Source organism: Aotus nancymaae, unplaced genomic scaffold (genome assembly GCF_030222135.1).
Source record: "Aotus nancymaae isolate 86718 unplaced genomic scaffold, 86718_ANA_hifiasm-v0.15.2.pri h1tg000058l, whole genome shotgun sequence".
Classification (NCBI taxonomy): Eukaryota; Metazoa; Chordata; class Mammalia; order Primates; family Aotidae; genus Aotus; species Aotus nancymaae.
In genome coordinates this window covers 10853518-10880776 of record NW_026988472.1, presented here as the reverse complement: position 1 = coordinate 10880776, position 27259 = coordinate 10853518, and the positions used below count along the sequence as shown (strand labels likewise).

General features: G+C 40.8%; 1 protein-coding gene across 9 annotated transcripts in view; it reads right to left on the bottom strand.

Moving 5' to 3' along the window:
* The window catches only part of ZNF182 (zinc finger protein 182), an 88431-nt gene that overhangs the window by 6940 nt on the left and 54232 nt on the right, over nt 1–27259 (bottom strand). The window contains exons 1-5 of one of the 9 annotated variants that reach the window (XM_012443173.2): nt 27138–27224; nt 26746–26931; nt 25383–25617; nt 2541–2667; nt 2205–2294 (exon numbers count right to left, since the gene is read on the bottom strand). In XM_012443173.2, coding sequence (XP_012298596.2) covers nt 2205–2294; nt 2541–2667; nt 25383–25484 — 319 coding nt within the window. In that variant the 5' untranslated portion in view covers nt 25485–25617; nt 26746–26931; nt 27138–27224. Of the gene's footprint in view, nt 1–2204; nt 2295–2540; nt 2668–25382; nt 25716–26664; nt 26713–26745; nt 27077–27132; nt 27225–27259 lie in introns of those variants that run through there. The other 8 variants (XM_064364371.1, XM_012443176.3, XM_064364372.1 and 5 more) reach the window with 8 other exon arrangements.

Here is a 27259-nt window from a genome sequence, read left to right as displayed (position 1 = left end):
TCACCTTTGGATGATGCTACAAAATCAATTAATTACTTTGAAAACTAGTAAATAAATGGAAAAGCTCAATCACTGAACCTGTCTTTTCTGTATAATACGTAACTCATGATAGCCAAGTAATAGATGAGAAGCAAGTTCTCTTTATAGAATTATTCCAGCTAATCAACAAAGAAGGAATAATAGAATATCACCATTTTACAATCACAAATGAATTAATGGATTTAAGCAGTAATCACCAAACCTGAATCTGATCCAGCCTCTATGTCAACTAACAAGAAACATAGAGAATTATGTTAAAATTCTGCCATGAGGTATTTAACAGCAAAATCCAAAATGTGGAAAACAAAATGACAAATGACCCTTTTTATAGAATGACAAATTTACTTAAAAAACAAATATTAGGGGAAAAAAGAGAGATGGAGGGGAAGCATCTATAGACTGTAAGAGACAAGAATCTGAGTAGCTAAGAGCACACCCAGCAGCAGATCCTGATTTCTAAATACCATTCCCCCAATAGGAATCAGACATCCTTGGAAAAGTTGCTGATTCCAGGTCTGAAAAAGAGAATATACAAGGTAAATCTGGAATATACATTTGTGCTAGAAAGTAAGGGACTGCTCAAAGAATGATAGGAACATGTCAAAAGGACAGAGGAGCCAGCCTGAAGAGACTCCTACTAGCCAAATTGAAGACAATTTGAACATGAAAGTGAATAATGACTGCAATGGATAAGATATTGAAAAAATAAAAATTAACCATCTTAGGCCAGGTGTGATGGCTCACGCCTGTAATCCCAGCACTTTGGGAGGCCAAGGTAGGCAGATCACCTGAGGTCAGGAGTTCGAGACCAGCCTAGACAACATGGCGAAACCCCATCTTTACTAAAAATACAAAAATAAGCCAGCATAGTGGCACATGCCTGTAATCCCAGCTATTCGTGAGACTGAGGCAGGAGAATCACTTGAACCTAGGAGGCAGAGGTTGCAGTGAGCCGAGATCGTGCCACTGTATTCCAGCCTGGGTTACAGAGCGAGACTGTCTCAAAAAAAATATATATCAACCATCTTAGTAATAACTGATTCAGGCAAGAATCATCAGTGAATGTTAAAAGCATTGGATAAAAGTTTTTGAGGAACAGGGTATTCACACAGTTTGGCATGTCCTCAAAATGTTAAACACACAGTTCCTTTTATACCACATGGTATAATTCCAATCCTATGTATCTACCCAAAAGAAATAAAAACATATATCACCACAAAAACTTGTACATGAATGTTCACAGCACCATTATCTATAATAACCAAAAAGTAGAAAAAGACAAAATGTCCATCAATTGATGAATAGACAAACAAAATGTGTTCTATCCTAACAATGGAATTTTATTCCTCCATAAAAACAAATGAAGTACTGATACGTGGTACAACATGGATGAATCTTGAAAACATGCCAAGTGAAAGAAACTAGACATAAAAGGCCACATTTTGTCTGACTCCATGTAAATAAAATGTCCAGAATAGGCAAAACCATAGAGACAAAATAGATCAGTGGTTGCCAGGGAGTGAGGGGAAGAGGTAAGGGAGAGTGACTGCTAGGGAGTAGGGACTTCTTTTCAGTGTGATGAATACCTTCTAGAATTAGGTAGCAGTGATGGTTGCTGAACTCTGTGAATATACTAAAAACTACTGAATTGTATACTTTAAAAGGGTGAATTTATTGATATGTGAATCATATCTCAATAAAGCTACTTTTAAAACTAGATAACCAAGATGTTTTAGGAAAGCAAATCTAACAAATATCTAAACTGAACAAGAAGACTGGACTCAGGTTGTTCAACCTCGAATTAAAGCATTAGAGTCCAGGCTTGTGACTAATGTGGGCCTGGCCTCAGATAAGTCAGTGACAGGTGAGAGTCGTGAAAGTGGCAGGGCCAGGGGCTCATGGCATTTAAAAGACACTTTCCTATGGTACAAAAGAACTGTGCAGAAACTTGAAGTAAGCACCAACTTAAGGAGAGTGATCTGGTGTATGGGGGATAGAGGGAGTGTCAGTGTTGTGTCTGAGGTGTTTCTGTCCCTGTCCTCCAACAGTGCCAAGGGCCAGAACCTTTTCCAAAGATATTCCTGAAAGCCCTGTCAGAGGGCCTCACTTCTGACTAATAGGGTGGAACTTCATGTCCCCAGAGCCTGGGTCAAAATTCCACATACCTGGAAAGCTCCAAAATGGGAGTTTTCCTTCTACCGGGCATTCTTCTACCTCCAACTTGAGGATGAGATCTGGTTTAGTAACCTGCTGCCCTGTTGATGAGAAATGACAGTGATACTTCCTTGGCTTTCACAGCCTCTAAGACAGAAGAAGTTACATTTTGGGGGCAACACAAGGAACTATTGCTTGACATAATGGTAAAGTCAAACCATTTAACCTGCGTTTTGAGCTCACCAACACTTTTTCAGGAGAGAAAAGGGGGAAACAGAGAAAGGAAATACCCTCCATTGGAAGCAGTAATCATAAACAGCAAGATTGCCTAAGGAAGCCACTCTTACCCACAAAGACCAAGTTGCTGTAGGTCTCCAGCATCACGTCTCTGTACAGGGTCCTCTGCAGTGGGTTCAGGTACTGCCACTCCTCCTGGGTGAAAGCCACAGCCACATCTTCAAATGTTACTAGCCCCTGTAACGGTACATTCCTTTTATTTTAACATGCTGACCACTAGGTGATGAGGATAAAATGCAGGGGAACTTCTGATTGGCTTACTGGTTCATCATGATGACTCAATACTAGATGTCTACTTCATATCAAGTTAGTGATCTACCTTGTGGGAGAATCACAAATCATGGTTAAAAAAAAAACTATTTCATTAAGTAAGAGAATATTTGAGACAATGTCATATCAGCACAAGCATAGACAAACAGTCCAGTGGAACTAAAAAGAGAATCTAAACATGTGTAGACACCTGATTTATGACAAAGTTGGCATGGTAAAGCAGTAGAGAGAAGACGACCTTTTCAATAAATGTGCATGGGTTATTAGGTATCTATATGGGGAAAAATGCAATTTAACCCCTCTAGCCATACATAAAAATCAGCTACAGGTAAATTGTAAATCTAATGTGAGAGGTAAACAATAAAGTTTCTACAAAATAATATAGGAAAATGTTTTCATAAGCTTTGGAATAGGGAAGGAATTCTATAACAAAACATGAAAAGCACTCCTCATAAAGGAAAAAACTTGCAAGTGTTATAAGATCAAAAGTACTACAATGAAAAGGCAAGCCACAGATGGGGAGATTACTGGCAATATTCATGAGGGATAAAGGTATTGTATCTAGAATATATAAAACAACCCCTTCAAATCAATAAGAAACACACACAAAAGAATGGATAAGAGAAATGAATAGGTACTTCACTAAAAAGGAAAAGCAAATGATCTATGAACATAAGATAAGAGATCCAAGATGGCTGATCACTAGCAGCTCGGGCTCGTAGCTCCCAGTGAAAGCGCAGAGAACGAGAGGACGCCACACTTTCAGATGAATTTTTGTTGCTCACGGACTAAGAGATTCCCAGCGGAGGAGCCCCACAGGTTGCCAGGACGACTCTTGTGTCCGGCACGGCGGTTTTGCTGGCACCTCAGCGTGGCAGTTCTTGGTGCAGAGTCCGGAGATTCCCGGGTAGAAAAGCACCATCAATCTTAACACCTCTGTTTTGGCCAGCGCAGTGGATTGCTCAGATTTCGGCTCTGGGAATCAACAAGTTGGATGTCTGCTCAGAGACCTACTTAGAAAGTCGGTAATTACAAAGACAACAGAGTGAGAAATATATAATGAAGGGAAGAAACCAGCCTAAAAAGGCAGAGAATACTCAAAATCAGAATGCCTCTCCCTCTCCAGGGGATCGCAGTTCCTCATCAGCAACGGAACAAGGCTTAATGGAGAACGAGTGTGTTCCATTATCAGAAGCAGGTTTCAAAAGGTGGGTGATAAGAAACTGCTGTGAATTAAAAGAACTTGTTCTAACCCAATGCAAAGAAACTAAGAACCTTGAAAAAAGGTTTGACAAAATGCTAACGAGAATGGACAATTTAGAGAGGAATATAAGTGAATTGATGGAGCTGAAAAACACAACATGAGAACTTCGCGAAGTATGCACAAGTTTAAACAGTCGAATTGATCAAGCAGGAGAAAGGATATCAGATGTTGAGGAACAGCTTAGTGAAATGAAACGAGAAGACAAGATTGGAGAAAAAAGGATGAAAAGGAAATATGGGACTATGTGAAAAGACCTAATTTACGTTTGATAGGTGTACTTGAATGTAACGAAGAGAATGAATCCAAGTTGGAAAATGCTCTTCAGGATATCATTCAGGAAAACTTTCCCAACCTGGCAAGGCAGGGTAATATTCAACTCCAGGTAATACAGAGAACACCACAAAGATATTCTTCAAGAAGACCAACCCCAAGGCACATAATTGCCAGATTTATTAGGGTTGAAATGAAGGAGAAAATACTAAGGGAAACCTATCAGACTTACAGCAGATCTCTCAGCCAGAAAAGAGTGGGGACCAATATTTAACATCCTTAAAGAAAAGAACTTTCAACTCAGAATTTCCTATCCAGCCAAACTAAGCTTCATAAGTGAAGGAAAAATAAAATCCTTTGTGAACAAACAAGTACTTAGAGAGTTCACCACCACCAGGCCTGCTTTACAAGAGCTTCTGAAAGAAGCACTATACATATAAAGGAACAACCAATATCAGCCTTCCCAAAAATATATCAAGCCAAAACCCATCGGTATGCTGTATCCAGACCCATCTCACATGCAACAATACACAAAGACTCAAAACAAAGAGAAGGAAGAAGATTTACCATCCAAACAGAGAGTAAAAATAAACAAATAAACAAAAAAGCAGGACATGCAATTCTCGCCTCTGATAAAGTAGACTTTAAAGCAACAAAGAACAAAAGAGGCAAAGAAGGACATTACATAATGGCAAAAGGATCAATGTAACAAGAAGAGCTAACGATTTTATAGATCAACGAGACAGAAAATTAATAAGGACATCCAGGACTTGAACTCAGACCCGGAACAAGTAAACTTAATAAACATTTATAGAACTGTCCACTTCAAATACATAAAACATACATTACCACCTCACACCTATTCCATAAGTGACTACATAATTGGAAGTAAATCACTCCTCAGTAATCGCATAGCATTTCATAGGTTTAAATGAAATATTGGTTGGCTGCTTGTTTGTTATTTTCTTCCCTTATTCCTTCCTGTCTACATCATTAAGTATAATTATTGGTATAAAAGAGGTTTTCAATACTCTTTACTAAACTGCATTCTAGCCTGGGCAAGAAAGCAATACTCCCATTCTCTCTCTCTCTTTCTCTTCCTTTTTCTTCCCCTTCTTCATTCTTTTTTTCTTTCTTCCTTTTTTTTAAAAAAAAAAACAATAAAAAAAATAAGAAGACTTCGTCTCATCATTTACTGCAAATTCTTTCATAAATTTATTCTAAATTTACTCAAGAATCCAGTCTAAGTTAACTAACTTTACCCAAAGTAATAATAAAACTTCTCTTACCTCATCTGCTAGCCGATTTACAGCTCAAAGAAAGGCACCTTGGTTAAACTCTTACAGTGATAGAGGGACAGTGCGATTATTTTCTCAGATGTTTACATTCAAAAGGGACAAATCTCAGAAATTTCAAACATACTTCTAGCTTGTAAGCCTGGCTAGAGGCTTACATAGCATCTAATGAGGTTTATATGCATATCAAAAGGTTAGAGAAAGGATTGAGAAGCACTGTTTTTTATGGACATGCTCTCAGAAAAAGAAGAGGGAAGACGAACCCTAAGACTTAAAATTAGTAAGAGGCAGAACTGCCATTAGAACCCAAGGAGTTGGAGCCTCAAGTCTGTGTAAATAATCTCCATGCTGTAAATTTTTCTTACAACCATAGGAAATAATCGTGTATATGGTTTGTGGAAATCTTTTTCTATTAGGTTTGGAAGGTGATTTGGGGGAAAAAAAAAAAAAAAGAACGTAAGATAATGTACTCAACTCCATAGCAATCAGGTAAGTGAAAAATTAAGCCACACTGAAACACCACTATGCACCCACAAGAAAGGTTATAATTAAACAGACTAAAATAACATAATATTATGTTGAAATAAGAACTCTCACACACCATTAGCAGGAATGTAAGCTGGTATAATCGTTTTAGCAACAGTTTGGATTATTTACAAAGGTTAATGGTTTGCATACACCATGACCCAGACATTCTACTGCTAGATACACATCTTAGAGAAAATCATGCACATGTGCTTTAGAAAACAAGTATAGGGATGTTCATAGCAGCACTGTTTCTAATATTAAATCACAGATAAAACCCAAATGTCCATCAACAGTAGAATGGGTAAACTGTGGCACAGTCATTCAATGGAATGTTGTATAGTAACAAAAATGAATGAATTGCATATTGTGAGGCAGGTTCACCCTGCACTCAAAAAATATGGAAGAAACTCTTTTTAACCTTGGGTTAGACAAGTATTTCTTAGATGTGACAGCAAAATTCAAAAAACACTTATTAAGAGATTAAAAAGATACAGAATGGAAGAAAATATCTGCAAATCAAATATCTGGCAAGTAACTTGTATTGAGAAAAATATATATATATATATATATATATACACATATATATATATATACATATAAAACTTCAAAGTTAAATCAAAGTGGGCCAAAGAGATACTTCACCACAGAAGATAAACAGATGGCAAATAAGCACATAAAAAGATGCTTAACATCATTAGGCATGAGGGAACTGTAAATTAAAACCACAACGAGATACTACTACACATCTATTAGAATGGGGAAAAAACTGACAATACTAAGTGCTGGTGAGGATATAGAGCAACTGCACCTCTCCTGTCATAGGCAGGAATACAAAATGGCACACAACCACTTTGGAAAACAATATTCCAATTGTTTATGAAGTTAAGCAAATACTACCATATAACCCTGCAATCCCACTCCCACGTTTATTTACCTCAGTGAAATACAAACTTATGTAAACCCAAAAGCCTGTACATGAACATTTATATAGCAGCTACATTTTTAATCATCAAAACCTAGAAACATATCAAATGCTTTCCAACCATGGATAAGCAACCTGAAATTCTCCATACAATGTAATACCACTTGGCAATAAAAATGAGAGAACTAATGATTTATGCAACAACATGGATGAACCGCAAATGTATTATGCTAAGTGAAAGAAGCCAGACTCAAAAGGCTGCATACTGTATGATTACATTTATGGGAAATGCAAAAAACTAAATGCCAAGACTGAAAATACATATTTTCCTTGTCAACAATACTACCTCCCTGGTCTGCAATACTGTACATTTTGTCACATTTCAATGTGCTGGGAGGGTGACATGAAGGTGAACAACAGAAGCTTCATGGCTAGGACCCTCTGAGACCTCACCCTATGCATCACTCCCTTTGGTTGGTTCTACTTGTATCCTTTTGCTATAATAAAACTGTAATCATAAGTACATACTTTTCTGAGTTCTATGAGTCATTCTACCAAATTATTAAACCTGTGTATACTGAGAACCCTTAAGTTGAATCAAGTGTGGAAGAGGAAGTGGCACCACTCACCATCACCTCTAGTGACCCACTAGCAAAATTTTTGCTTCCTGTTCCCGCAGCGTTATGTTCTGCTGGCCTATAGGTCTTAGCTCCAGAGAGAAGAACGCTGCCACCAGGAGACACAACAATGATTCCATTAAACTGGAAGTTAAGATTGCTACCTGGCCACTTTGGGCTCCTCCTGCCTGTGAGTCAACAGGCTACGAAGGGAGTAATAGCGTTGGCTGGGGTGATGACCCATACTATCAAGATGAAATCAGTCTACTATTCCACAACAGAGGTAAGGAAGAGTATGTGTTGAATACAGGAGCTCCCTTAGGGCGTCTCTTAGTGTTACCATGCCCTGTGATTAAGGTCAGTGGGAAACTACAACAACCAAATCCAGGCAGGACTACAAATGGCCCAGACTCTTCAGGAATGAAGGTTTGGGTCACTCTACTGGGTAAAAAAAACCACAACCCACTGAGGTGCTTGCTGAAGGCAAGGGGAAATACAGAATGGGTAGTAGAAGAAGGTAGTTATCAATATCAGCTGTGACCACGTGACCAAATGAAGAAATGAGGACTGTGATTGTCATGAGTATTTCCTCCTTATTTTGTTAAAAATATGTTTGTGCATGTTTACACCTGTACTAAGAAAAATCTTCATTTTATTTCCTTTTTCCTTTGCCATGTGACATAAGATTTACTGACTTCATACTGGCACTTAAGTGTTGTTAACTTTATGTAATGGCATTTAGGTTAAGAATTAGTGCACTTCCAGTTGTATGAAGTATAGCTGTATTATGTTAGCATAACTTAATACAAATAAATCTTCAAATAAAGACAAATAAGATTTATTTGTGATTTCAGATGCGTATACTTTCAAGTTGACAAGGGATAGACTCACAATGGTTAATACTGAGTGTCAACTTGATTGGATTGAAGGATGCAAAATATCATTCCTAGGTGTGTCTGTGAGGGTGTTGCAGAGGAGATTAACATTTGAGTCAATAGACTAGGAGAGGCAGACCCACCCTCAATCTGGGTGGGTACCATCTAATCAGCTGCCGGGGCAACTAGAATAAAGCGGGCAGAAGAAGGTGGGAAGAGCTGTCTTGCTGAGTCTTCCAGCCTCATCTTTCTCCCATGCTGGATGCTTCCTGCCCTCAAATATCAGATTCCAAGTTCTTCAGCTTTTGGACTCTTAGACTTACAACCAGTGGTTTGCCAGGCCCTTTGGCTGCAGACTGAAGGCTGCACTGTCACCTTCCCTACTTTTGAGGTTTTGGGACTTGGACTGGCTTCCTTGCTCCTCAGCTTGCAGAAAACCTACTGTGGGACTTTACCTTGTGATTTTGAGTCAATACTCCTTAATAATATCCTCCTCATATATTCATCTATCCTATTAATTCTATCCCTCTAGAGAACCTTGACTAATACAGAAGTCATTGCAACATAATATACATAACGATTATAAAATGAAACAACATGTCAGAGTTTAGACCAAACATACCAGCCAAATCAGTAAATGTGATTAGGCCTTAAGAAGGCTTATTAAAAAAAGATCTCCAGATTGACACAAGCAAGATCCAACTGTATGCTATATACAAGAAATACAACTAAAACAAAGTGATTCAGAAAGTCTAAAAATTCAGATGGGCAATGGTCAACTAGACAAATAAATGGAAACAATAAGAAAGCAGAGGTTGAGATCCTGACATTATCCTTAGTCTAAAAATAAAAGGCATGCAAACAAATTGTGTATAAGGATATTCAGTAGGTTGGTTTTCCACAGTGATGTGGGTGTAGCAATTCTGACTCTACTTTCTGTATATTGTAGACTCAACAAATGAGTGAATTATTGATGCTAGGAACCAATGCTCTCACTGTTAAAAAGGAAGGGAGATGCAAATATGCAATGAGGGATGACTAAGATTCCCAGGATCCTGTATGAACTCAAAGTATGTATATATGTGTGTGTGGTGTTCATGTGTACACATATATATGTAGACATACAGATGTAGATATATATGTATATACACACATCTTTGTCCACTGAAAGGGCCTAGAAGTAATGATACCCCAGCAGCAAAGAGCACAGCTAGTACCCAAATTTTGGTTTCTAAATATAATTATCCATTAACAGGAACAAGAGCTCCTTAGAGAAGTGGGTGATTCCAGGGCTAGGGCAAGTAAAGTTAAAGATGAAGGCCGGAACATCTTGTGCCAGAAAATAAGAACATGCTCAGCTTAGAAATGGACCAAACCTATCAAAGTCTTAAAATTCCACTGTTAGGACTGATATAGTTTGGATATCTGTCCCTCCAAATCTTATGTTAAAATGTGATCCTGGTCAGATGCAGTGGCTCACACTTGTAATCCCAGCACTCTGGGAGGCCAAGGTGGGCGGATCACTTGAGGTCAGGTGTTCGATACCAGCCTGGCCAACATGGTGAAACCCCATCTCTGCTAAAAATACAAAAATTAGCTGGGCGTGGTGTCGCACACCTGTAATCCCAGCTACTCAGGAGGCTGAGGCATGAGAATTGCTTGAACTCAGGAAGCAGAGGTTGCAGTGAGCCGAGATCATGCCACTGCACTCCAGCCTGGGCAACAGAGTGAAAGACTGTGTTGAAAAAAAAAAATGTGATCCCCAGTGTTAAAGGGAGGGCATGGTGGGAGGTGCTTGAGTAATGGGAATGGATCCTTCATGAATGGCTTCGTGCCATTCCTTTGGTGATGAGTGACTTTTTACTCTATTTGTTCAGACGAGATCTGGTGGTTAAAAAGAGTCTGGTACCTCCCTCCCCCACTCTTGCTCCCACTCTTGCCATGTGACATACCTGTTCCCTCTTCGCCTTCTACCATGAGGAGAAGCTTCCTGAGGCCTCACCAGATACAGATGCTGGTATCATGCTTCTTGTATAGCCTGCAGGACTGTGAGCCAAATAAACCTCTTTTCTTTATAATTTTTTTAAAGAAAATGTTCAGAAAATTATAGGGATGTGTTGAAAGGACACAAAAGCCAGCTTAAAGGGACTCTCACTGGCCAACTCAAGGACAACTGAGCATCAAAATAAATAATGACAGTAATATCCATTGAATAAAATAAAATAAAAACCATAAAAGTAAAATAAAAATTTTCTATTCCTGATTATAAATAAAGGAGATAAAGAAGCTCTGCCTCATAGGAAAATGACAATAAATACAGAAGAAATAATAAGAGTTAGAAAATTGTTATTTGGCAACCATCACAGTAACTGATTCAGGTAAGATTCATCGATGGATATTAATAGGTGAAAAGTTTGATGAAGAATGGGACATTTATGTAGCCTTAAAGTATCATCCACAAATTGCTTATTAATTACAAAGGAAAAATAATAATGTTACAGTAGAGAAACGTGGCTAGTGAGAGAAACAAGTGATCAAAGTTAATATTATCAAAAATGAGACAAATTGGGCTGGGTGTGGTGGCTCACACCTGTAATCCCAGCACTTTGGGAGACCAAAGTGGGCAGATCACTTGAGGCCAGGAGTTCAAGGCCAGCCTGGCCAACATGGTGAAACCCCATCTCTACCAAAAATACAAAAATTAGCCAGGCACAGTGGTACACACCTGTAATCCCAGTTACTTGGGAGGCTGAGGCACAAGAATTGATTGAACCCAGGAGGTGCAGGTTGCAGTGAGCTGAGATGGCGCCACTACACTCCAGCCTGGGCAACAGAGTGAGACTCCAACTCAAAAAGAAAAAAAAGAGAGAGAGACAAATTGACATCATATGCCCTGATGTGATACAACAAGGACACATCACTTATATTGTTTTCCTGTCAGAAATGTATAACCTCAATCAAACCATGAGGAAACATCAGACAAACCCAAAGTGAGGGACGTTCTACAATATGGATGGCCTGTGTGCTTTAAAAATGTCACAGACATGAAAAACAAAGAAATGCTGAGGAAGTCTTCCAGATTAAAATATAAAGACTATACACTGCATAACAGTATCATATCAATGTTAACTTGCTGAGCTACTGAGTGTGTTCAGTGTAATTTAATGATATAGAAGAATGTCCTTGCTCTTAAGAAACTGAGGAGTCCAGCTCCAGAGCTAAAACTCTATGTGTGATTTTTAAGGCCTGACCAATGACAATTACAAAGACTTCAACTGTCAGGCTTTATAGGAGAAATCTGCCCCCACATCAGACTTGGAATATACAGCCAAGACATTATAGTCTCTAAAGAGACTTAGAGTCCAGGACTCAGGCCCCTCTGGCCAGTCCCGGTCTTACAAATATCTGTATTCCTAAGCCAGGCACCTTCACTGGAGAATGATGATCATTAATTCAAATTTCTTGGTTTGTTCGCACCACTCTTGCCGATCATTGAGCCAGACCAGAGTAGCCTTCCTCAGGAAGTCATGTCAACTGGTCCACAACAAAATTCAAATCATAGCTGACAAATTCTCAGGCATTAAGAAAAAAAAACAGCTACTGCCAAAATAATAAAAATTAATCACCAACATCTACAAATACATTTTTGTTGGTATCTACAATATCAATAAAAATACTAATCGGGCACCCTCCCCTAAACAATCTGGGCAAGAGCCTTCCTCCAAAATCTGGGTCTGGTTACTCAATAATGGGATCTCAGAATAAGAGATTGATAGGCTTCTCACTAAAAAATTGAGAGACAGGTACTGGGCTGCACAGGGCTCAACATACAGCCCCATTAGGGTCTGCACAGTGATGACTAATATAAAGACTATCTGAATTGGCTAGCAGGAGTAAGGTGTCATTATGCCATTGTGTCTGCCATTAACTATCAAACTGTCACCCCCAAAATAAGTGCATACATATATGTGTATGCAGAAATGCACAGAAAACACATGGACACACACACACACAATTTATACAGAAATAAAGTAAAAATAAATGTGGGAAAAGGTCAAAAACTGGTGAATCTAGATGAAAGGTATACAATTATTCATTGCACTTTTCTCGAAACTTCTCTACAGGAAATAGCTAGCACATCTGGGAATTTGGTCAACCTCATTAATAAATAAATGAAAATGAGAAATCAACCATCAATTATATGAATGGCAAGGTTTAAAAACACTGATAATACATGCTTGTGGGGACAATATTCAGAAACAAGCATTCTGTTGCACTCTTGGTGACAGCATTACCTTGTTAAGCCTTTTTAGAAGAGAATTTGGCAATTCTTCTTAAAAATTAAAACAATTTCTTTATTTCAGCAATTCCAGTTATAGGAATGGAATCTGTCCTACAGAAATGTCTCCACAAGAATACAGACATGCACATTCATTCCCTTCCTAACTTTCTGTGATACAACAAAAGTGAAAACAACCCAAAATTCTATTAATAAGGGATCAAATAAAATAAAAATGATGGTTTATGCTTAAATTATAAGTGTTATGGGTTGAATTATATCCCTCCAAAATTCGTATGTTGAGATCCTAATCCCCAATGTGACTGTATATAGAGAGAAAGCCTTTAAGAAGGTAATTAAGGTTAAATAAGGCCATAAGGGCACGTCCCTCATCCAAGAGGACTAGTGTCCTTATAAGAAGAGAAAAAGATGCCAGAGCTCCCTCTCTCTCTCCCTGCACCCAAAGAAGAAAGGCCACGTGAGGCCACAGTGAGAAGGCAGCCCTCGGCAAGCCAGGAAGAGCAGCCTACTGGTGCCTTGATCCTGGACTTCCAGCCACCACAGCTGTGAGAACACAGATTTCTGTTGTTTAAACCACCCAATCTCTGGTATTCTGTAATGGCAGCCTGAAATGACTAATACAATAATCTTGTGCAATTGTTAAGAAGCAAAAGATGACCACACTTTGGTTACTCATTTGATGAGTATTTGTTAAATTACCACGCTGAGTGAAAACCACAAGGTAGCAAACTGTATATTTCCAAGCCTTCCTTGTTTCAAGGACATTAGATAGAAATGGTAGATTTCTAGTCCTGACATGATGGCAGACACTGCTCTTTCCCTGCTCTTCCCCACTAAGCACAACTACAAACCCTGGAAGTGATGCAAGAGACAACCAAAGGAGGACTTTGAAAGGAGGAAAGTGGAAAGCACACAGGTTAAGGACCCGAGGACTTAAACAGTAGCAGGACATCTTATGATGCCCCCCATACCAACACCAGAAGGCAACCTAGGCCCGTGTCTCTAAACCCCCAATCTAGCAACAGAACACAGCTCAGGTAGTCTCTGTCTTCCCCCAAATCAGCAGGAGTCCTTTCAACAACAAGCCTGTGACACCAGCAAAAGAGATTAATCTGGAGCCTTGTTGACAATAAGCAGCCAGCGGAAGTGCTTTTCTTCCCCACTGAGCCTGAGACTTCCCTCCCCTATCTAGACACTCCCTCTCCACTTCAAGACACCTGGCAGTCAAACAGAACAGCAGGGATACCCATACAACAAGCACCCAGCCAGGAAATGCTCTTCATCTCTGCTGGCCAAAGAACCAGCTCTCTCACCCAGAGAACAGACACCGTGCAGATGCAGCAGGGAGAAACTGGACACAACAGGCACCCAGCCAAGGAAGCACTGTTTGTCCCCTGTGTAGTGAATTCCTGGAATTTTATGTTGCCTTAGCATCCACTTTGAATATAAGTTGGACTTTCTTATACAAGAAGCAGGACTCAGTCATCCTTGACACGGTCTCCAGTTTTCTACCTTCACCCTGTTCCTCAATGTGGTCGACTCAGGTATCAGCCTTATACAATTGCCTACTGGTGACCACCTCCCTAGGGGACAGCTAGACACAACCCACTTGACTTGCCCCTCTTCTGATCCCCACACCCCACATGGACTGCACAGCTATGCTGCAGTGACCACCTCCCAGTGACAGCGTGACTCTATGGAACTTGCACCTGCTTGCTCTAAACCCACCAGTTAAAACTCTCCATGGGAAAGCTGCTTGGGTAATGCCCTAGATCCCAAAAAAGGCTTCACCCCACAGGTCTGTCCTCCCGTTCCCCTCTCTGTCCCCACTTGCTGGCTAAGCATGTGTGTCATGGACAGCTTCCTGTGTCCCCCTGGCTCTGCAAGGTGTGCTGCCCTCTTCCGCTTGGACCTGTAAGGAATACGCTGCCTCTGTGACTTCCCATGTTCTGTTGAGTTGCCTCCTTTGCATCTCACCTGCCCCACAGATGCCCCACCTGAAACTAACTTCTCTCCCAGTCAGGGCTCTCCGAGAGAATAGCTATCTTGGTAGGAGTAAAGTGGACCCAGATCAGACCAGAGGTAAAGGGTGTCTGCCAGAATAAACAGGTTTCCTGGGAGAGGGACACCTGGTCGTGGGTCAGACACAGGCACTAAGCCGCCCACCAGGATAAAGAAGAATCCTCTGAAAGGCACATTTGTAAACACCCGCAATCACATTCTCTGGAGCCCCACTAGGATGGGGTTAGAATTTAAAGCCAAGCACATGATTAGAGGGTTAGAACTTTCAGGCCCACCCCCAGACCTCTGGGGGGAGGTGAAAGGGGCTACAGACTGAGTTAATCACCAATGGCCGTTGATTTAATCAATCGTGCCCTTGTAACGGAACCACCATAGAAACCCCTCAATGGCAGGCTTAGGGAGCTTCCGGGTTAGTGAACACACTGTGTTGCAAGGGTAGCTCACAGAGAGAGGCCACGGAAGGAAGCTCTGCACCCTCCCATATACTACTTTACAGAACTCTTCCATTTGATCGTTCCGGAGTTGTAGCCATCATAATAAACTAATAATCATAAGTGCTTTCCTGAGTTCTGTGAGTTATTCTAACAAATTACTGAACCTGAAGGGTACATGGGAATCCCTGAATTTGTAGTCAACCAGGCAGAAATGCAGGTAGCCTGGTCATCTGAAGTGAAGTAGTCTTGTGGGAGTGAGCCCTTAGCTTGGAGGTTCCGCACTAATTCTGGTACACACGTAGGAATTTGGGGAGGATACAATTCAGCCCAGTAACAATTTACAAAGACTTAAAGCAGCCAACACAAAAATGCTCCCAGGATTGCAAGTTCTCCTGAGACAAAAAAAATCTCAGCAAAGAAACAGATGTCATAAAAAAGAGAACAAAATGGAGATTATAGAACCAAAAAATACCACAAGCAAATAAAAACTCACTGAATGAGATCAATAGTTTAGTGGTGATGACAAAGAACAGAATCAATGAACCTCAGAAAAGATCAATAGAATTTACTCAATCTGAGAAACAAGAAAAAAAATAAACTGAAAAAAAAATGAACAGACTTTCAGGAACACATGGGACTATATCAGAAGATACAAATTCATATCACTGCCATTCCAGAAGGAGATGAAGTGAAACAGAATGTGGTTACAAGAGTATTCGTAGAAATAATACCTGAAAATTTCTCAAATTTGGCAAAATACATAAACCTACAGATTCAAGAAGTTGACCAAATCCATAATTCATGTCAAGACATGGCAAAATTAAGGTTCTGAAAACTACAGAAACAGAAAAAATTTTGAAAGCAACCAGAGAAAAACAATGCATTACCTACAGGTAAAAAATCAAAACCAAAAATAAACAACAACAACAAAAAAACCAATTTGAATGATAGCAGATTTCTCATCAGAAACCATGGAGGCTAGAAAGAAGTGGCATAATATTTTTCAAGTATTAAAGAAAAAATGTCTACCACCAATTCTATATCTGCCAAATTTATCCTTCAGGAATGAAGGGGAAATTAAGACATTCTCAGGCGAAGGAAAACTAAAAGAATTTGTCTCTGGAAGACCTACTCTTAAGAAAATGCCTAGAGGAAGTTCTTCTATCACAAGGGAAGTGATAAAAGAATGAATCTTGAAGCATCAAGAAAGAACCAGGAACAACAGAAAGAGCAGAAAAATGACCAATTCGACATAAATACATAGGGAAGAGAAAGGGAATCAGAGGAAGGAGTGGAAAGATAAAGAATGAGAGACAAACTTCCCTAGGGACATTTAGCAAACTGTGAAGATGAGTCCCCTCCTCTCCAGAGGGTGATTTAACCAATCGTGCTTTTTTTAGTGTGTAAGATGGAGTCTCGCTCCGTTGCCCAGGATAAAGTATAGTGACACGATCTTGGCTCACTGCAACTTCCGCCTCCCAGGTTCAAGCAATTCTCCTGCCTCAGCCTCCCAAGCAGCTGGAATTACAGGCGCCAGCCACCACACCCAACTAATTTTTGTATTCTTAGTAGAGACGGGGTTTTGCCATGTTGGTCAGGCTGGTCTTGAACTCCTAACCTCAGGTGATCCACCTGCCTTGGCCTCCCAAAGTGCTGGGATTACAGGTGTGAGACACCGTGCCCGGCCAATCATGCCCTTTTATATTCACATCTTTTTTACATTCCTGAGTAGTTTGTATTTTTATAGGGTGCAACTGTTCCATCTGCAATGAGAAAGAGTTCCATTTCTTTTATAAGACCAGCAGAAGAGAAAAAACTCCCACAATGAAACTACAATAAAAAGATATGTGAGCACACAGCCAACCCTCCCACTGCTTGCGGAATCTGCCTGGCAGTTCAGCAGTATGGCAACTATAGTTTGTCAAAGGACCACAGTGATGATGGTAAACGTGGCAGACACGTTTGGTGTGGTGCCCTCTGGCTGGTGCTAGGCAGCTGGAGCACACAGGTACATACCTGGGATCTTGGGCCTGTGGGCAGTGTGGTATTGAGGGAATATATTCTCTTTCCAGGTCCACAAGGGGGTGTAATTTCAAAGGCAAGAACTTCCCAGTGCCATAATCTTGCCCCCTACTCCATCCGGGGTCTTAAAGGTCTTTGTTTTAATTTTCGCGCACGTGGGAAGAATCAAAGGTCAATCACTCCAGCAGAAGTTTAAAGGAACTCCTTTCATTGGCCAGGGGCTTGGATAAGGTGGGAATTCCTCCCAGGTTAAAAGTCCCCTTCTTCCTCACCTCCTTAGATTCCCTCTCTGGGGTTCCCTTCTACTCAGTGTGGAAGCTGCTTTCCCTCTCCGGGATTCCATACTTAGGTCCCCTTCCACGATCCTCATGGAAGCTTTCTCTCTCTCATCTTTTTCTCTCTCTTTCTCTCTGCCTAAATAAATCACTTTCTGCAAAAACTCTTTGGGGTCCGATATTTACTTGCGAGCGTACTGCACCGTGGTCTCCTCTGCCATTCTTGGGTGAGTGAGAGACCACAAGCCTGGAAAAACATCCTCCTAGGGGAGCCGAGCGCTCCCCTGTATCCCAAAACCCGGAAACTGTGTCCCAAGCAAGGTGGAGGAAGCCCATTCTACCCTGTCTTTCTCACTGAATACAAGAATAGAGCTTGGACAGAGGCTGGACGCAGTGGCTCATGCCTGTAATCCCAGCACTTTGGGTGGCCAAGGCAGGTGGATCACCTGAGGTCAGGAATTTGAGACCAGCCTGGTCAACATGGTGAAACCCCATCTCTAATAAAAATACAAAAATTAGCTGGATGTGGTGGCAGGCACCTGCAATCCCAGCTACTCTGGAGGCTGAGGCAGGAGAATCACCTCAACCTGGGAGGCAGAGATTGCAGTGAGCCAAGACTACACCATTGCATTCCAGCCTGGGTGACAGAGCAAGACTCTGTCTCAAAAAGAAAAAAGAAACTTGGACAGAATCCATGAACTAGCAGTTTAATGGCTCTGAAAAGTAAAAAAAAATAAAAAAATAAAAGAGCGGGTAGATTATGGGAAAAGGTCAGAATTTAAAGTGCCACTAAATAGACTGTGAGTTTGCCACTTATTCTCTGGTATCTCCTGGTCCAGGATCAAGGCATCATCAAACCAAGAATAGAGCACTGAGACGCACACAGAGAGAGAGAGAGAGAGAGATCTCAAGGAGCAGCCCTCTAGATCTGGCTTGAAGAGTGGTCAAGAGAACGAGGCACAGTTGGGGGAAGTCTGCAGCATAGCACAGTAAGTGGAGTCTCAGTTTTCTGTCAGGAGGAGGGACAAGGAGAGCCTCAGGGGGCCAAGAAGTACACAGGAGATCATGGAGAGGAGTTCACCCCATAAAATCATTTATCCACTTCTGGGCTCACCCTCAAGTTGTACATGGATGGATCTAATCCTATACAGAAAAGTGAACACTTTGAGAACTGAGCTAAGGGAAAAATCACTGCCTGCCTATGTCCCAGAATGGCCACAGGGTTGCACACAGACAGGACAGGTCTGAATGGCACTGCATAGGTTTGAAAACTGAATTGACATCGAAACCACAAACCACAGAAGGCTTATTAGAACTTGCAGCCTGAACTCAACCAGGCTGCCTGCCTATCACAAACAAAAACATCAACTTTCTCCTCAGGATTTCGATATAACCCCATCTCATAACATCATCTTCAAAATGTCCAGGACATGATCCAAAATTACGTGGTACACAAAGAACCAATCAAATCTCAATTCACATGACAGAAAACAATCAACAGACATCATCACTGAGATTACACAGATGTTGGAATTATTTGAGAAAGTCTTTAAAGTAGGTATTATAAAAATGCCCCAAGAAGTAAGGGCAAACACTCTGAGAACCAATAGAAAAATAGAAAGTTTCACCATAGAAACAGAAGATATAAAGAAGAACCAGCCAGGCACGGTGGCTCATGCCTGTAATTCTAGCACTTTGGGAGGCCAAGGTGGGCAGATCACAAGGTCAGGAGTTTGAGACCAGCCTGGTCAATATGGTAAAAACCTGTCTCTATTAAAAATTAGCTAGGCATGGTGGTGCACACCTGTAGTCCCAGCTACTTGGGAGGCTGAGGCAGAAGAATCACTTGAACCCGGGAGGCAGTGGTTGCAGTGAGTCGAGATTGCACCACTGCACTCCAACCTGGGCGACAGAGTGAGACTCCATCTCAAAAAAAAAAAAAAAGAACCAAATGAAAGTTTTGAAACTGAAAAAGATAACTGAAATAAATCCCCACTTGATGGACTCAACACAACAGAGATAACAGAGAAAAGGGCAAGTAAACTTCAAGGTAAACCAATAAAAATTACCTAATCCAAAAAATAGAAAAAACACTGCAAAAACATGAACAGATTCTGGGACCTGTGGGACAATACCAAAAGGTCCAAAATTCGTATCATCAGAGCTCCAGAAAGAGAGGAGAAAGAGGATCGTACAGAAAAATATCTGAAAGAAATAATTCCTGAACCTTCCCCAAGTTTGGCAAAAGACAAAAATCTGTATGTTCAAGAGGCTCAGCAAGTCCTAAACAGGATAACCCCAAAGAAATCCACACTCAGAAACATCATAATCAAAGTGCTGCAAACTAAGAACAAGTGAAAAACAACATATTATTTACAGAAGAACAACTATTTAAATAACTGTGCATTTCTCATGAGAAACCAGGGCATGTAGAAGTGGAACAGCATTGTGAAAGCTCCAAAAGAAAACAACAGTCCAGTGAAAAATCTATATGCTGTAAAAATCTCCTTCAGAAATGAAGGTGAAATGAAGACATTCTCAAGGAAGGAAAACCAAGACTGTGTTGCCAGCAGACTTGCTCTGAAACAACTGCCAAAGGCAGTTCTTCACAACAGGTAATTGATACCAGAAGGAAACTTAGATTGTAAACAATGAAGGCAGAACATCAAAGCAGTAAAAATCTGGGTAAATAGAATAGATTATCCTTCTCTTGAGTTCTTTAAAATACATTTGACAGTTGGAAGAGAAATAACATTTTCTGGTAGAATTTTCAATGTATGCAGAAGTAATATTAATACGTAAGACAAAAAAAACATAAAGGGGAGAGGGAAAAGGGACTTATAAGATGGTAACATTCACACACTCCACTTAAAGAGGTAAAATATTGATTCTATGCATATTGTGTAAACTTAAATATACACAGTAATTTGCAGGGCAATCACCAAAAAAACTATGTAACTCTGTAAATAGATACGGTAAAAAACACAAGAGACAACTAAAAATGTAATCTAAGAAAATGTTCAACCCAAAAGAAGGCAGAAAATGAGACAGAGAAACAAAAAGGGAGAAAAAGTAGAAAACAAATAATAAAGTGATAAATACCTAAATCCAAGTGTATCAATAATTACATTAAATGTCAATGGACTGAATGTACCAATTAAAAGAAAAGAAATTCTCAAAATGGATTTTAAAAATATTACCCAACTGTTACGGACTGACAAATTCATATACTGAATCCCCAAACCCCAAGGTGTCTGTATTTAGAGACTGGACCTTTATAGAGATAATTAAGGTTAAATGAGGTCATAAGGGTGGGGCCCTAACCCAGCAGAACTGGTGTACATATAAGAGAAATGGACACCAGAGCTTGCTGTGTATGTGAGCAGAGGAAAGGCCATGTGAGAACAAAGCAACAAGGTGGCCATCTGCAAGCCAGAAAGAGTGCCTGCGGCTAAAATCAAACCAGTTAGTACCTTGATCCAGGACTTCCCAGTTTCTGGAACTATGAGAAAATTAATGTTGTTTAACCCACCCAATCTGTGGTACTTTGTTATGGCAGCCCAAACAGACTAATACACCCAGCTACGTGCTGTCTAAAAGAATATACTGGCCAGGTGAGGTGGCTCATGCCTGTAATCCCAGCACTTGGGAGGTCAAGGTAGGCGGATCACCTGACCTCAGGAGTTTGAGACCTGCCTGGGAGACATGGCAAAACCCCATCTCTACAAAAAATTAGCCAGTTGTGGTGGTATACACCTGTGGTCCCAACTACTTGGGAGGCTGAGGTGGGAGGATCACTTGAGCCCAGGAGGTCAAGGCTGCAGTGAGCCAAGATCATGCCACTGTACTCCAGCCTGGGTGACAGAGGGAGATCAGGCAAAAAAAAACAAAACAAAACAAAACAAAATACTTCAAATATAATAATACAGGTAGGATAAAAGTAAGAATACCATTGAAATGCCAATGAAAGGAAAACTGGAGTGACCATATTTAAGAACAGCCAAAGTAGACTTCAGAGCCAAAACTCATCCAGGATGATTAATGACATAAGGATACAAAAATTCACCAGGTGGGCACAGTGGCTCATGCCTGTAATCCCAGCACTTTGGGAGGCCAAAGTGGGCAGACCACTTGAGGCCAGGAGTTCGAGACCAACCTGGCCAACATGGCGAACCCCTGTCTCTACTAAAATACAAAAATTAGCTGGGCGTGGTGGCGGGCACCTGTAATCCCAGCTACTTGGGAGGCTGAGGCAGGAGAATCGCTTGAATCCAGGAAGCAGAGGTTGCAGTGAGCAAGATCGCACCACTACACTCTAGCCTGGGTGACAGAGCAAGACTCCATCTCAAAACAAAAAAAAAATTAATTCACCAAAAAGATACAACACTCCTAAAAGTGTATGCCTCTAACAACAGAGCTTCAAAATATATGAAGGAAAACTGATAAAACTGACAGGAGAAATAGGCAAATCTGCAATAATAACTGTATACTCAATATTCCTTTCTCAGTAACTGATAAAACCAGTAGACAGAAAATCAGCAAGAATATAGAAGTAAACACCATCAACTGTATGCAGTTAAGATATACAAAACACTCCACCATAAAACAACAGAACATACATTCTTTTCTTTTCTTTTTTTTTTTTTTTTTTTTTGGAGACAGAGTCTCACTCTGTTGCCCAGGCTGGAGCGCAGTGGTGTCATGTCAGCTCACTGCAACTTCCACCTCCCAGGTTCAAGTGATTCTCCTGCCTCAGCCTCCCAAGCAGCTAGGACTACAGATCATAATGAATTTTTTATAATAATAGAAAGATAACAGAAAAGTCTCTAGGAACTTGAAAATTAAACATTATTCTGTTTAATATGGTGAAACCTTGTCTCTACTAAAAATACAAAAATTAGCTGGGTGTGGTGGAGGTGCCTGTAATCCCAGCAACTTGGGAGACTGAGGCAGGAGAACCTTGAACCTGGGAGGCAGAAGTTGCAGTGAGCCGAGCAGCCTGGGTGACAAATAAGACTCTGTCTCAAAAAAAAAGGAAGAAAGAAGAAAGAAGAAAGAAGAAGAAGAAGAAGAAGAGAAGAAGAAGAGGAAGAAGAAGAAGGATGAGGAGGAGGAGGAAGAGGAGAAGAAGAAGAAGAAGAAGGAAATTCTGCCATTTGTAACAACAGATGAACCTGGGGGGGACATTATGCTAAGTAAAATAAGCCAGGCACAGAAAAATAAATACTGTATGTGCTCACTCACATGCAGGAGCTTAAAAAGTTGTTCTCATAGAAGTAGAGAGTAGAACAGTGGTTACTAGAGGCAGGGAAGGGTTTGGGGGTGGGTAGCCAAAGATTGGTTAACAGATACAGAAGTACAGCTGGATAGGAAGATTAAGTTCTAGCATTCTACAGCACCATAGGGTGACCATAATTAACAGCAGTTTAGTGTATATTTTCAAATAGCTAGAAAAGAAGATTTTGAATGTTCTCAATACAAAGAAATAATAAATGATACTAATTATCTTGATTTGATAATTACACATTGTAGACATTTATCAAAACATCCCAGTGTACCCCATAAATATGTATAATTAGTATGTGTCAATTTAAATTAACAAGGCCAGGCACAGTGGCTCACAGCTGTAATCCCAGCACTTTGGGAGGCCGAGACAGGCAGATTACCTGAGGTAAGGAGTTCAAGACCAGTCTGGCCAACATGGTGAAACCCCGTCTCTACTAAAAATACAAAAATTAGCCAGGCATGGTGGCACATGCCTGTAGTCTCAGCTACTCAGGAGGCTAAGGCAGGGGAATTGCTTGAACCTGGGAGGTGGAGGTTGCAGTGAGCCGAGATCCCACCACTGCACTCCAGCCTGGGCAACAGAACGAGACTCTGTCTCAAAAAAAATTAAAAACTTAAATAATAAAATAATAGAAGAAAAAAAAAGAAAGTCTCCTCAACAATTGGGGTTAGAACAATTGAAAATTCACAGGCAAAATAATGAACCCTGACCTAATCCTCACACCTTACGCAAAAATTAATGCAAAAGGGCTGGGAGCGGTGGCTCACACCTGTAATCCCAGCACTTTGGGAAGCCAAGGCAGGTGGATCACCTGAGATCAGGAGTTTGAGACCAGGCTGGCCAACATGGTGAAACCCCGTCTCTACTAAGAATATAAAAATTAGCTAGGTGTGGTGGGGCATGCCTGTAGTCCCAGCTATTCGGGAAACTAAAGCGGGAGAATCACTTGAACCGGGGAGATGGAGGTTGCAGTGAGCTGAGATCACCCTACTGCACTCCAGCCTGGGCAACAGAGAGAGACTCCATCTCAAAAAATAATAATAATAATAATGCAAAAGGAATCATCTAAATGTAAAATCTATAACTATAAAATTATAGAATAGGAGAAAATCTTCATGACCTAGGGTTAGGCAAAGTTCATAGACATGACACCAAGGGCATGATCCACAAATAAATGATTCATAAATTGGAAATTTTCCAAATTAAAAATTCTTTCTCTGCAAACAACATTATGAGAAGAAAAGGACAAGCAATACACTTGGAGAAAACATTTACAAACCATATATCTGACTAAGGATATATAAAGAACTCTGAAAACTCAACAATAAGAAAATCCAATTAAAAATAGGCAGAAACTTTTGAATAGACACTCATCAAGAGGACAGACAAAAAGTAAATAAGCATATATAAATATGCTTAACATCTTTAACCATTAAGGAAATGCAAATTAAAATCATTATGAGATAAATGACTAAATAAAAAATACTGACAATACAAAGTACTGACAAAAATATGGAACAACTGGAACTCATACATTGCTGGGAGAAATCTAACAGAAAAATCAATTACACTATGTTAAATTAAAAAATAAAAATGTTGCCGGGCGCGGTGGCTCACGCCTGTAATCCCAGCACTTTGGGAGGCCAAGGCCGGTGGACCACGAGGTCAAGAGATTGAGACCATCCTGGTCAACATGGTGAAACCCCGTCTCTACTAATACAAAAAATTAGCTGGGCATGGTGGCGCGTGCCTGTAATCCCAGCTACTCAGGAGGCTGAGGCAGGAGAATTGCCTGAACCCAGGAGGCGGAGGTTGCGGTGAGCCGAGATCGCACCATCGCACTCCAGCCTGGGTAACAAGAACGAAACTCCGTCTCAAAAAAAAAATAAAATAAAAAATAAAAATGTTTAAAGTGAAAGAAAAAGATGGTGGGCTGCAGATATCTGAAAAATTTTTGCCTCTTGGGCAAAAGAGAATTCAAAGTCCAACTAAGAAAATTGCTTCAGGAAAATCATTGGAAAGACAAGCAGGTTTCCTAAGATTTCATTCCCAAGTTACATTTTGACATGATGTCTCCAGCTCACTGAAGAAAGCTGTAGGACATATCCGCAGGGAAGCATTTATCACCAGGCTGTAGTTGAGGACAACTCCACTATTCACATGAAAACCCAGCAAAGAAACACCTTTAAACACAATTCCAGGCAACCTTGACTTCCGCTGACGACTCAGTGTGGTCTCTCCTGATGAGTAAGCTGAGCCATAAGCTGAAACATAAGCTGGTTATGTTTCCCTCTGGCTACCAGAAGGCTCAAAGAGAAACTGACAGCCCAACATTAACACCTGTTACACCCTAAGTCCTGTACACCTCTACATTCTAACTTGGCCTTGATCTGCTGTCTCTTATTTTGCCTGATCCTAATCCTTATTTACAAATACTTTCCTATTTTGTGGCAGGGATTTCCACATATTTCGTCACACACACAGTAATGAAAAAACAGACAACATACTTACCTGGGGTTTGGCCATTTCCTGCTCTTCTTGGGAAAAAGCAGAGATGTGTGATGGCTGAGCTGGAACAAGTGGAGAAGAGCAGAGCATATGAAAATAGCCCATCAGACTTTTCAGTGCCCAGAATTAGCTGCCTAGCTATCCCCTCACATCAGCTGGCCATGAAACCGCTCTCTGGAAGAGTTTGGGCAACCATGCGGTTTTAACAGTCTGTTTATTCTTCACTCTTCACGTGAACCTTGAACACAAAAGGTTTTATATACACATATATTAAATTGTGTACTGACCCAGAAATTGTATTTCTAGGTATTTTCCTTAAGGAAATAATTTATCATCATGTATCATAATTTCTCTGTACGTACCCACATTTCAGCATTGATTTTAATAATGCCAAACTAAAACAATCCTCTAAGACCCATAATGGATTAAGAACGAAATATAAAAGATAAAATGCTACAAAGCTGTTAAAAACGTTATATGGAGCTGCATAGTATCTATGCACTTTGTGCTATATGTATCTCAACTAATCATTTTTTAAAGGTGTACAAAAAAAATTTTAACCTGAATTAAACTTCTAAATGAAAACAAAGTAGGTTATAAAACTTCGGGAATCCATTTTAAAGCTATATGTTAAATGTTTAAAAGGGCCCATCGATGATAGACTGGACAGGAAAAATGTGGCACATATACACCATGGAATATCATGCAGCCATCAAAAAAGATGAGTTCGCGTCCTTTGTAGGGACATGGATGAACCTGGAAACCATCATTCTCAGCAAACTGACACAAGAACACAAAATCAAACATCGCATGTTCTCACTCATAGACGGGTATTGAACAATGGGAACACATGGACACAGGGAGGGGAGCACTATACACTGGGGTCTATTGGGGGGAGTGGGGGGACAGCGCGGGGTGGGGAGTTGGGGAGAGATAGCGTGGGGAGAAATGCCAGATATAGGTGAAGGGGAGGAAGGCAGCAAATCACACTGCCACGTGTGCACCTATGCAACAACCTTGCATGTTTTTCACATGTACCCCAAAACCTAAAATGCAATAAAAAAAAAAAGAAAAAAAAAAAAGAAATGTTTAAAAGGGATACTCCTATACACAACAAAAATGTCTAACAATGAACGGGGAGGAATTAGTTTCTTTTGATTTTCTTTTCCTCTATTTCTGAATTAATCTATAATTCAAATGTTATTTGTTAAATGCCAAAAACTACACTCTAAAACTATTACTCCAATTACATTTTAGCCCCATCTCCCTCAGACCCCGCACCTACCCCTCTTCCCAGGCCCCCAACTCTGGGCGAGGCCCAGGGTCAGGTGAGACCTTACAGGTGCCTCTCCTTCCTTCTGCTCACCTCACCGGGGCCGCCTTGCCCAGGAGCCGGAAAAAGGCCTTCGGGTGCAGGTTCACTTCGGCCGGAGCATTCACACCAGACCCCCACCTCGGGGCTTGGGCAAGGGGAGAGGGGAGAGGGAGGAGCGGGGCGCGTCTAAAGAGGGGCCTGAGGGATGCGCATGAACCCTTAGCGCAGGTCACTGTGCTGGAAAATGTGTAAAAGTCAAAGTTTAATAAGCCCCATTCAATCCTGCTTAGCCCCCATAACTTTGTTCACCAGCAAGCCCCTAGAACCTCGTCCACTGACCTCTCGGTCCCCCATCACTCAACCCCCAACCCCCACTTCACTCATCTCGCAGAACTCCCCATCACTCAGCCCACGACCCCTAGCACTTGCCCCCTCAACCTCACTCTTTCGACAACAGATTTTCTGCTCGCTGAGGAGAAGACCGTTACAAAACCCGGCCCTAACAAGCACTTCCGCTTCGGGACCGACTCTTTGGCACCGTAGCCTAAAGGACTGCAGCGGTCGG